Source organism: Lactuca saligna, chromosome 9 (genome assembly GCF_052625555.1).
Source record: "Lactuca saligna cultivar CGN05327 chromosome 9, ASM5262555v1, whole genome shotgun sequence".
Lineage (NCBI taxonomy): Eukaryota > Viridiplantae > Streptophyta > Magnoliopsida > Asterales > Asteraceae > Lactuca > Lactuca saligna.
Genome location: NC_136425.1, coordinates 61,988,415 through 62,001,660, shown reverse-complemented (window position 1 = coordinate 62,001,660; position 13,246 = coordinate 61,988,415). Strand labels below are relative to the sequence as shown.

At 38.4% G+C, this 13,246-nt stretch overlaps 1 protein-coding gene across 1 annotated transcript; it reads left to right on the top strand.

Annotated features, from left to right (window-relative positions):
- The first annotated feature begins 11,122 nt into the window (after positions 1–11,122).
- On the top strand, positions 11,123–11,809 carry LOC145016402 (uncharacterized). Its single transcript, XM_078974728.1, has one exon. It carries the CDS (start codon positions 11,123–11,125, stop codon positions 11,807–11,809), a length of 687 nt encoding a protein of 228 aa, XP_078830854.1.
- The last annotated feature ends 1,437 nt before the right edge of the window (positions 11,810–13,246 follow it).

Here is a 13,246-nt window from a genome sequence, read left to right as displayed (position 1 = left end):
CTTAATATCATATTTTTATGCACAACAACACTCTGAAATATCCAAAAGGACGGCTCAAATGACTTAAAGTATCCCATACTCAAAATTGCAAACTAATGGGACCAAAATGTTCAAAACTTCAAGGCTAACAACATCTAAAACAAATCATTATCAAGATATGAGCTTTTTACCTTGCCAAATGGTGATGAGATTCTGGATCTAAGGTGCCTTATTCTTCTAAGGTGGTCCTCCCTTCTTCTCCTTCGTTCTTAATCACTAAAAGTACCCATAAAAGCTCAAGAACACTCTCGAGGTGGATTAGGGTTCTAGATAGACAAAATAGCAAGTGGAGGTTAAAGAGGGGATAAGAAATGAGGGTTTGAGGGTCCTTCATGTACGACCTGCATACACGGTGTATGTACAACGTACTAAGGCTCGCACATGTATGCCCAACATACATAACGTACGCCTAGTGTACCTAGCCTTGGCCTGATTTTACAAAAATGCCACTAAGGTCCAAAATACAGTCAATTCTCATACTAAGGTGGTTAAAAGGTAAATACTTGAAAATCAGGATGTTATACCTGAAGTGTTACTGCACGAATGTTGCTTGCTTTGTGTGTTGTAGGACCTTTAGTGATGTGAGTTAACTATTAAGTGAATATGATCAGTCACATGCTACCAAGGTTAAATAATCTCAGAGTGGTTGATTTGACCCTATTGTTCAACTCTTGTCTAAATCCAATCGTTGTAGGGGTAAGTCTTTTAGTTGAAGGATTATCTAATCTTTTTGGTATGTGATTGTATTTATGATATTGTTGGATGACATTGACAGGAGTTTGTCAGCATCTTATGACATGGTGAGGAACCTAACATAGACTAGGAAGTGTTTTAGTGGGTTAATTGTGTTGTTTAGCGAGTACTTGAAGTACCAGTTTGAGAAGGTGGCCTGCAGGATTCGAGAAAATTCTTGAGGAATGTATGCATAGGTGTGGAAGTTAGTATTGGGTCATACTACTGAAAACACATGATCCATGCTCTAGTTGAGGAGAGTCATGGAGAATTTATGAATCCTATGGGTTGAGGATTCTTGGGTATGTTCTCATCATTTGTATAATCACTTTTCAGAATGGTGATGAGCATGCATGAAGGAGGTTTATGTTCTGGTTCAGGCCCAAGTGCAGGTACTAAGCTGATTGATGAGCAGATGCGGGAGTTCATCTCACTGGATATCACCCACGATATTTTGGAGCAAACTCATGTGATCATCGGAATAGTCAATGAGAGGATTATGGAGATTTTTGATGAGCATTTTGGCATGTTCCGCATTGAGATTATGACTATTGTGGGAGCTCTCACTCTTTCTTTCTGCAAGTTCCATGCTTTTGGAGCTCCCGAGTTATTTGGGGAGAAGGACTCCATTACTCGTAAGAGGTGATTAGTAGATATGGTAAATGCTTTCCGGATGAGTTTCTGCCCCCAGAGGTCAAAGGTCAGATTTTCTTCCTGTCTTGTGAAAGATAAAAATTTAGATTGGTAGGAGGAGGTAGATTTCTCTTTGGGAGGCAAAGCCATTGTGATGATGACTTGGGATGAGTATATGGTCCGGTTTAGGGTGGAGTTTGTACCAGCTATTGAGGTACAACAGTTCGCGATGGAGTTTCAACACCTTTGCTAGACGACTGAGACTATGGGAAGATCACCGCCAAGTTTAAGGAGAGGGCTCTTTTGGTTCCACATCATTCTACAGGTGCATAGATGAAGAAGAAAAGGTACCATGATATGTTGTGAGACGATATCAGGGAGTTTGTGAGATTTTTAGCTTGTCGGACTTTGGAGGACATGATTGTTAGAGCTCGAGAGCGGGAGATTGATTTGGATCACCTGAGGAAGAGAAAGCCAGAGCAGGTGCAGACAGTTGGGGGTTTTACGAAGAGACCAAAGACTTCTAATCAACGGGTGAGGGGCCAGCAGGTTCAGATCAGTGTAGCGGGATGCTGCATGATAGGGTTTCTCGATCTAGGGGTATGGGTTATTAAAATCATGGCAGGGTTGGTCATATCATCTGAGATTATCCCCAGGGAACAAGCCAATTATGTTTTCACTGAAACCAAGTGGGCCACAAGAAGGCCGACTATGCGGAGTTTATTGGTGGAGTGGTGAGGGCACCTGCTCCAACCACTCTGAGGATTACTAATGGTTACGAGGGCAGGACGAGAGGGGTCCGATTTCCATTAGTTGATGTCATAGTTATGTGTTGTATTCACTTCCTTCAAGTTATTATTATTTTTGTTTATGATTTTTTGTTTGTATGTGCGATGCTATTTGTGGTTTATCTAAGTCTCCACCTAGAAATTAGAGTTTCCTTCATGATGGTCTAGACGTTTTGTCTTGAGAATCTTTATATGCCATATTGCATACCGTGAGTCGTGTTTAGAGAAAGATTGAGTATTCCGCTTGGGAGACCAGCAGTTGGTCCGATCTTTGGTGGTATCGGCAAGAATTCAAGGAATCCGCAAAGTGGGCATGTTGAGTTTGAATGCAGGATATGTATTGGTTATTCATGGTTTCAAGGCATTGAGGAATTGGTTTGATCATGCGTGTAATATTGGTAGTTGTCAAGTTAATACCTTCGAAGATAGCCAGTTGCAGGCTCATATAGGAATCACACTAGTGAAGTACGTCGTTGGATGGATTGGGTACTTATTTCGATAGACGAGATTTTATTCCTCGACATCTGATAAAGTCTTCGAGGACTTGTAGTGGATTTAGTGGAAGGTGCTTATGGATGTTGAGTTCATTGATATGTTGGTGTGTATTCATATAATTTTGGAATGTGTGTGTTTTTTAGGATTAGCTAGTCAAGGAATGTGATGGTTTGTATCGATCAGATACACTTCAAGTACAATTAACAAAATTAAACTAATTTAAGAAAACAAAGAACAACAAGTAAATAACACAAAGATTTCTCCAAATTTTCTGTCACCACGAAAGGATTTGTCTTCACCAAGAATACGTTATGTCACAAAGATGATCACCAAGACAAGCTCTCTACATTAGGGTTTACCATAATGTAGATTATATAATAATCTATACAAGTATATCCGTTGATTAATGGGATTATATCTTATTTATAATAATAACCGATCCTTTTCATAAGGATATAAGATCTACTATCTATTATGTATGTGTGTGTGTGTGTATATATATATATATATATGTGTGTGTGTGTGTGTGTGTGCGTATGTGCATGTATCATTACATAGTATACAAAAGATTACATAGAATAACTATACTAAGATTATGGTGGTAGTCGTGATACTCTGATGTTGTCGGCATGTAGACACTGACGTTGATCGATAGTGTGTAGAATCTTTGACTCATCAGATCATAAAGCGTGACCTTAAAATCTCCCCCCATCTGATGATATCAAAACTAATCTTCTTCAGAGTCATCAGAAGAACCATTGTAAAACTTGTCAGGTTCTTTCAAGATCACAGGCTTGACCCATCTAAATTCATCAATTTGAAGCTCTTCCAATCTTTTACTAAGCTCCATAGATATCAGCACACAATATCATCTTTCCATTTCAAAATGACTGAGTTATTCCAAGAAAAGATGAAAAAAATGTTTAGTGTGAGCAGAAGGAAGATCGTCAGTGAATTGAAAGCACATGTGATTTTGACTGTAAAGATAGAAAATCCCATGCTTTGGGTCTCAAATGAACATGTACTAAAAAATTTCAACACTTGTTGGTAATTCATTGTTGATGTACCGAGTTCCATAAGGAAGAAGAAAGTTGTTATTCTTGGACTATCTGAGAGCACATGTTCTTCCTGAGGATAATGGTCTTGATGGACCAGCTGATGGCACAAGGTTCAGCTTCTTGACTTTGTTGAGTAGCATCTAAATTGTCAACTTCACTTCCTAAGCATGAATACCCTTGTGTTTATCAATAATTACTTTAATTTTCATCCACTCGTTGTAGCCAAAATTGACTAGCTCATGAGTAAATACAACCTAATTATACTCATATTCAGTCTTCTTCCTCGTCAAGTGAAGCTTTAGTGACTCGTTCTTGGGTTTGGCGCATCTCACTTTGATGATAGGATCAGTGTTTGTTCTTTGATTCAGAACGTCACCAAACCTCTTCATGTTAATCTGGTCATTTAGGTCTGAAACCATGTGTTGTTTCTCCACATTGTTATTCAAGAGCTTAAGTAGGCAGACAAATGTTCTCCTTTTCTAGCTTCTTTCTTTTTTCAAATATCATCATTATTCTCCATCATGATTTCTCTTAGTTCATCAACAGTTAAGCTCTATATTTTAGCCAATTCATTCAGATAAAAAATAAGCTTCCTTTTCTAGGAAGGAGGGGTGTTGAAGGATCATCAACAGTAGAACTTCCAGCTTCAATGTAATGAGCTCCCCTTGAGATGGAAGCCTTCCTCTTTCAAGGATTAAGTTAATCATTACCAGAATCAATGTTACTATTAGTTCCTTGAGAATTCTCCCCCTTAAAGTAATATCAGGGTAGATAACATTTAAAGGGATAGTAGGAATAACAGCTGGTGGCATAAATCCAAGATCAAGAAACCCATCATAGTCTTTGGTCTCTAATTGATCATCAATGTCTGGAATGGGCCGCTCAGTTGTTGTATCAGCATCTTAAATGTCAGTAACAACAACAATTTCATTTTAAAGGTTAGTTTCAACCGTTCCAGTTTCAGGTATCTCGGACTGAGATGGAGTTGGTGCAATTACCACAATTTGCATTTGCTGATTAGGAAACCCATGATTATTCTCCCCATTTTTGGTAGCATCAGATTGGGGAGGAGAACTAGAAGATGATGAAGGAGTGTGAGGTGGAAGATGAGATAACGGAGGAGGTGGTGGAGGAAGATTTGTTGATGGAGGTGGAGGTGGAGAAGTTTGGTGGGGTGTCATAAAAAATCATATCATCATCATCATCATCACTTAATGCCATAATTCGTTTCATCTCAACAACATCTTTCTCTACTTTAGTTAAACTTTTACCTAGTGATTGAGTAAATTGCATAATTAGAGAGAGTTGAGAAAGCATAATGGTTTGAAAATTGGAGATGGATTCTTCCTAATCATCCTGATGAGAAGTAGTAGTCTTGGTAGGAGTTGGCATAGGAGGAATAGTCTCAGCTTTAGGAGGAGGATATGGTGGTTTTGGAGAAGTTACATCTTAGATCAATGGCTCAGTTGTTTCCACAAAAGGTAGGGTTAATCCATGTTTTACATCAACATCTACAGAGGGAGTGAATGAAGAAGTGGATGAAAATAGAATGTGCTTTTCCATCCTTGGAGGAGAGTTCATTCCCTAAGCATAGTCTTCTCCCTTATCAGTGGTTGATGCTTCATCATCTTTATCAGAGTTTTTTTCATCATCACCTTCTTTATTTCCAACACTTACTTCATAATCATACTCATCATTCTCTTTAGCAGCATCTTCATCAGTGTCTTTTTTTCTATCATCTCCATTATCCTCTTCAGAGTCAAAAGATTCAACCACATAAGGTTTTTCAATCCATTTTTGCATCCTCATAGTAATAGGAAACTCACCTTCATATGGAGTAGCATTTGTAATCTTTAAAGAAAGGGTAGGAATTGGAATTATAATCCCATGAATTTCAACATAGCCTTCCTTATGAGATAAGATCAATATAAGCCAACATGGATAAGGAACATTCACTGGCTTCTTGTTCCCAATGATGTAGCTAATCACTTGATCAATAAAAAGTTGAGCAAAATCTAGTCTTTTGTTGTACATGATAAAAAATAAGATCCTTTGTTCAAAGAGATTCAGTTGATCCAAACTCCCAGTCTTGTGTCCAATACATTTGCCAATGACTACTGTTAAATACTTCCATCCTACATTAAAACAATGATGAAGAGTATTCTTGTATGAATCACAAGTGATGACCTTAAGTTTATAATTATACCCTAATTTTCACAAACAGACTTGTAACTTTCTTTCGAGGTAGTTTCAAAGTAATTTTCAAACCGAGGAAGTTGAAGAGCTATTTGAATGGATTCCACATCAATAGTAACACAATATTAACCATATCCAATGGTTCTAGTAATGGTTCGAGCATGAGAATCAACAACGCATGAATAGTAGAACATGCATACTTTTTTAGGGTAGAATGGGTATGGGAAATCATAGAAGGTATACCGAAGAGGACATCTCTTGAAAGGGTTGGCAAAGTCTTCGATTCCTAAGTTTGCGAACTGCCTTGGGACTTCATCAGAGAACGCCACATTGGTCGCTTGAATGATGAGAGAGTTATGGGCATGAGGACCTTTAACGACATTAGCGTTGGGGGGAAACTCATACAGAGGCTTTGACATGGCGAAATACTTGAGAAAGATGATGGTTAAGTCTTTTGAGAGAGAGAGAGAGAGAGAGAGAGAATTTCTCGAATAGCTTGTATAAGTGACCTAGGACATAGAATTCCTAACTTATACAAAAAAGTTTCTTCCCTTTTATGTAATTATGATTGAAGAGATGTGTGGCGTAAAAATCTTGTATCCCAAGATAATGATGGATCTTTTAGACATCATTCAAAAAGTTACCATTTAGATAAGGAAGTTACATCAGTGGGTCATGTGATCAGTGGCAATGAACACTAGCATAAACGATCAGTGAGTGAATTGACGATGATCACCTATTTAGTTTTTTTATGTCTCCTGATAGTGTGGGCTTAAAATAACTTTCATTGACATAGTATTGCGAGATCTCATCAGCGTGTGGTTTCATACCCTGACTCATTAATCACTTTTATTAGAAGAAAAAGGGAAAGAGTGTTACGATGCGTGTAATACATTCCAGTATGAAATATAACCATCAGCAAAGAGTGTGAGAACAAGGATCTGATTGCACAGTGACAAGTCTTGAAAAATCAAACCTTGCCTTAATGCTTAAGATCAATGTATGCTTCTGATTAAGTGTTCCAGTCAATTCTGGCAAGACCAGTCAAGACTGAAGATGTGAACCAATAAGTACTTCAAGTATTAAATATGGATATATGAGTATAATCAAAGTAAAGATGATAAATGAACACAAGGAATGTTTGAAAGAGTTAAATTTAAGTGAAAGGTGAAAGTGAAGTAAATGTGAAAATAACTATCTTTGGAGCAACAATTCGTCATATTTTCTTGTCATTAAACACTTCTTATATAGGAAAAGGAGTTACATCGTACATACCGAGATGAATACGAATGATTGGATAAAAGTATAACTCCTAAAACTCTGATTATCTACTTTGTCACAAAAGACTTAGCCCTATGTAAAGTTACATAAAAAAAATTACAAGAATAATTAATAAAGATGGATACACAATCTCTGAATAGCTTTGCACTTTGCACCTCCCAACTTCAATTCATACTTAATCATCATTTCATACATCATCTCCATTTCAGACTACTAAACATTCCGGACTACCACATCATCTCATACCAGAGAATGAGTTCGGAACTTCTTATTAAGTGATTGCTACAGGTTCACTTTCAGGTACTAACAATCTCCCCTAAGTGAACTTAGCAATCAAGTCTTCTAGTTTGATTCTTCTTTGATGAAGACATATGCTCGATACAAGCAATATCTGACTTCGATGTAGCACTACAACTGACTTATGAACTTGGCTTTAACATGTTCTGGTGCCTTGGAGTTGGATTCACGACTGATGAACTTCCGAAGCGCCTTGGTGGGAACCAAATGCTTATAAAGGACTCGAAAGAAGTCCTTCTTATTGGTTTTTCTTTGAAGTTATATGAACCCTAACACTGGTTCGTTACTTGGTCCCTCTGCCAGTATCTCAACTTTTGGCAGCTTAAAGTCAATCTTGGCCAAATATTTCTCCGTGTTGAACAGATGGGCCAGCTAAAAATCACAATGACAAAACTATGAAATGTAGTCTTTGAGAAAGCTCAGGGCATTATGGTATGTTCCCATACTGAGATCATCAGTTTTGAGCGTTTTGAAGTGTGTTGCAAGGGTCAGGATGTCGTTTGGATTGAGTGTAGGGAAGTCAGTGTCAGTGATGGTCTTTTGTGTTGGTTTGTTCCAGAAGATGTGGTATCAGAATAACACCCAGTTCAGCTCAATTTTCACAATATTTTTCTTCCAAACCTGGAAATCTTAGTGATCTTTTTCAGAGACCACACTTCTTTTTGAGGAAATGCGTTCTTGGAGTAAAAGGTCTTCAATCTTTCACGTTCTGTTCTAATGATCATTTATGGATCATCTTCCGGGTGGAGAGGAACGAACTATAGAACTTGTTGTAAAGAGAGAGAGGAAGATCAATCTGGTTTAATTAATTATTGGGAAGATCATAGTACATGAACGGTATTATATCCAGACCATGGATGATCCCTTCAAGACAGAGTAGAGAGCCCTATCATCGGATTAGGATTGTCTTTCAGGGCTTGAATCTGGATGGTTTCCGCAAGAGTTTGGTTAATTTCTTCTTGGGACTAACCAAAATTTTATTTTGAAGGAGGTTCGAAGTGACGGACTTCCTAGATGGGCTTTTTCTTTTGCCTTTTTGTTTAATGAGTGAGGATGGGATCTGTTGCATGTTTTCGTCTATGACAAATTTTGGAGAAGAGGAAGGAAGGGGCTCTTCTGGAATATCATTCGGCTTCCAGAGTGGAGAGCCTTCATTGATTGGAGCAACATTTAGTAAAGGAATTGGAGGCAACATTGATGTGGTGGCTTGGAAGGCATCAACTTGTAGTTAGGTTTTAGCCTTTTCCATTTCTCAACTCTTTTGAAGTACATCAGCCATATTTGATGGCCAAGATACTGCTGACCAAATCCTTTGCTCTTCCTCTGAGAGAAATTTGACTAGAAACTTTATTGGAGCTGGGAGCCCTATGATGGCATTACAAAGTACTTGTGTTCATCATCATCATCATCATCATCATCATCATCATCATCATCATCATCATGTGGAGAACCTGAAAGAACTTGAAGAGAATCATCAAAGTCTTCATCTCGGAGTTGGAATTCCGAGACGGGCATCTAAGGTCGATTTATCCAGTTGGGTCCTTCTCCCCCTCTTACAATGTAGGAATCTGCAACTGGTGCAAGCAATGAAGAATATTTGAGTTTTGAGAAGCATCTGAACACCTTCTAAAATCATGTGTTTATTTTCAAAATCAAAGCAACATAGGCATCAACTGTTGGAGCCTGAGTTTTGAGGTGATCGAAGAGATGGCCTAGGACGGAGAGCATTTCGTCAAACTTATGGTTCAGAATATCGATGATGTTCCAAGGTGCTATGAGAAGCTCAATAAGGACTTGTTGCTTAATCAGGTTCATCTCGTCTTTCTTCCGGATCTCCTTCTCTAACCGTTGAATCTGTTTCTCATGGCGTACGTGAGTTTCTTTGATGAGTTCATTGGTGGCACCAATTAAATCATCATGTACATTGCATTTTGGTGATGGTGCCGATAGTGATTGAGAGAGGCATCATACTTCTATTCTACCTCCTCGATAGTATGCTTGAGACTGAGAGAAATGAGTTGATCAAGTTGAGCTTCTCTTTCAGCAGCAGTGGTTCCGGACTTGTTTGCTTTGGACAGGGAGTGGAGGATTGCATCAAGCTTAGAATCCAATCTGGAAACCTTTACATCAATCTTTGAGTTCAGTCCAACTACTGAAGTTTCTATAGCATCAACTTTCTTCATTGTGTCAGTGACATTATCTTGGAGTTCTAAGAGGGCAAAAGGATCAACGTATTAGCCATCGGATGATCCTGTGTCCGAATTGGAAGTCCAGGGCTTGTGTTTGTCATCATCAAGCTTGGTTGGCTGTTCGAAAGGGTCAGGTTGAGCTGCATTATTAGTGACTTTTTTAGGAGTGGACTTTGTTTCAGTTATGGGATCCATTTGATGAGCTTGGTCCTTAATATTGAATTCTTCATCCACTAGTTCGAAAGAGGATGAGGAGAATCTGAAGTCAAGATCTGATCTTGACGAGGATGGATTTGATGAAAACAAGAATGAGGTGAATCGAGGAGGTGTAGCAATTAAAGCTCTTTCATCATCAAACATCACATCATCTGAAGGCTCTTCATTTGGATCAAAATGCAGACCATCAAGGGGTTGAGTCTTGTAAAGAGTTTCAGAGATGATGTGCCTTTGTGTTTCTCTGGAAGCAAACTCGAGATCTGATGCGTCATCAATAGGAGCAACAAAGGCCAGGTTTGATAGTCTATAATATTGTGGTTTGATCTAGGCATTAATTTTGTATAGATCTAATTAGGGTGGAAGTGTATGTAATGCAGTGTAGTGGGTAGAATTGGTGTATGTGTGCAGCCTCACTCGTGTGTGCGGCCGCACACGCGTGTATGGCTGCACACTCATGTGCTGGTGATGGTACTATTTATAGGGGCTGGTTTGTGACAGATTGTACTTGTTGCTGAGCAGTGCAGTGTGTGTATTTCTCAAGGTATATTTGACATTTATGATACAGATGTGTGCATGCTTGATGTTATCTCTTTTCTACTCCTTCTACACTTCATTTTGATTATTATTTGCTTCATTGATTATTGAATTGGATCCATATTTGGGGACTAACAATTGGTATCAGAGCCAATTTGGTATCAATTGAAGTATTTTAGAGTGTGAGGTTGCAAAATTTCACTGTTTTTGAAGTGCATTTATCTGATTTGATCAAAGAACTGTTGTTTGATTATTGTTTTCAATAGTTTGAAATCAAGTTTCATCAAAAATCTGAGAAAATTTGTGTGCGGGTGACATTTTTAGTGTATGCGGTTAACTGTTGAAGGTGTGCGTGTGCGGTTGAATCGTTTGAAGGTGTGTTGTTAAGGTGTTGAAGGTTGAGTGTGTTGTTAAGGTGTGTACTGTTGAGTGTGCTGTTAAGTGTGTGCGGTTGGGTTTGCTGTTAAGTTCTGTGGGTTGTTAAGTGTGTATGGTTACACTTACTGAATTGAATTCGAGTGCTGTTGAGTGTGCTGCTTAATGTGCGTTTGGAGTTGCAGTTAAGTATAAAATTGTGTGTGCGGTTAAGGGTAATTTTGTGTGCGGTTATACTTTATGTGTGTGGTAAAAATCGTTTAAGTTTGTCAAAATAGAATCTTAAAGCATGATTGCTCATCAATATTTGGATGAAATTGTGCGAGCAACTACTCGAATTCCCCGATTGTTGTCAGCAGAAGGATTTCCTGAATGGAAATATCGAATTGAAAGGTATATCAAGTTGAAAGATTTCAAAATTTGGAGAAGTATTTTAAGAGGTCCGATTCGGATTACATCAACTCTAGAAGATTGCACTGTAATTGACAAACAGGTTGAAAACTACACTGATGATGACTTTGAAAGAGTTGAGGAACAAGAAAAGGCACTCGCTACACTCACCATGGCATTGTCTCCTGAGATTGCTCAAGGATTTCGTGAATACACATCAGCAAAGGCATTGTGGGAAGATCTCATAGAAGTCTACGAAGGAAATGAAGACATGAAGCAAAGCCAACAAGACATGCTCCGACAAAAATTCAACATGTTCAACTATGTCTTGGGAGAAAAACTGGAAAGTCAATTGCAAAGGTTTATCACACTAACCACTGAAATGAGCTCTACTGGTGTGATGGTTACAAGGCCCGAGATCAACAAAAGGCTGCTAAATTCTCTTCCAAAATCCTGGGACATGAATGTCTCAGTGATTAAAAAGACTAAAGACCTGAACCGATTGAGCTCGGCCGAAACAATGGCAAAGCTTGTGATCTTGATGATAAACAAAGAGAGATCAACCATGTCAACTCGTACTCTATAGCTAATCTTGGAATTCAAAACAACAACACTGCTTTCTCAAGATTTACCACTCATTCAAATTCTCAAGTTCATGTTCCTCAAGTTCAACTTTATGCAACCCATCAAACCGTACCATACAACATACCTCAAATGCAACAAACTCAAGTCCCTCAATCTCAAAACATATCTCAAGTTGATTCTAGTGTTGGTTCTTCCACAGCTATTTTAGTTCAAACTCATGGAATTGGTTCTCAAAGTTCATCTGCAAGTGAAAAGGAGGAAAATATGGCTCTCGCTACTGGATTAGTGAACTGTTGCAATGCCTTTGTGGCTGGAGAGCTCTCTCCACAACTCTCATTCGCTGACCTCGACCAAATCCATCCTGAGGATGTGGAAGAGATGGACATTACTTGGAAAATGGCAATGGCAGTATTCAGGGCTAAACAATTCTCCAAGAAAGCAGGAAAGAACAACTGGGGTCTAAATTCTAACAAGAAAATGGGATTCAGTAAAGGAATGTTGCGTTGTTACAATTGTCATGAACCTGGACACTTTGCAAGGGAATGTCCAAAACACGATCGACGAGAGAACTCTGAAAGAACCATGGTGCCAGTTACTTATGTTCACAACAACAACAAAGGATCATCTTCAAACAATCAGTCCGCCAACTTGGCAATGGTGGCCCAATATTTTAGCTGGGAAGATCAAATTCAAGCCCTAAACATTTTAGGACCTGAAAAGGCACATCTTGCTCAAATCAAGGATGAAGTTGAAGAAGAAACAGAGGCAGATCCAGAAGAAGAGATGATGAATCTTCAATTTGCATTAATTGTGCAAACTACTCCAGAACCGGTCAAAACTGAGGTTAGTGAATTTGGTTGTTCTCAGTCTTGTATTAAAACTGTTAAATTTTTGAGAGATCAAATTGAGATAATCAAAAGAGAGAATGAGGACCTGAAATATGATGGATACACAATTATGAAAAATCAAAAGCCCTTAAAGACTCAATTAGAAAACAAAACAAAGGACTTTAAAAAACTGCAAGAGGATTACAACAACAAATGTGAGAACTATGATCATCTCAAAAGAAAATCTACTGCTGTAACCGCGGAACTTGACACATTGAAAAATTGTTTTGAAAATGCTGAATTTAATTTCAAAAAATTCGATGGGTCAAGTGAAACAATTGCAAAAATGATCAAAGGTCAAATGCACTGGAGAGATATCACTAATGGTAATCAAATAAAGGTTGGACTAGGATTTGAGAGTGTCCCCCTTCCCTTCAATCATAATTACACTGCTATTCCCTTGTCTCAAGAAGAAATTGACAGAGAACCTCACATGGTATATGGAAAGTCAGCTTCTGAGCAGGCAATACAGTCTAATAATGAGAGTTTGCATACTAACATTTCTACCTTAAGTGCAGATATATCAGTAGTTCAGGGGGAGAATGAAGATG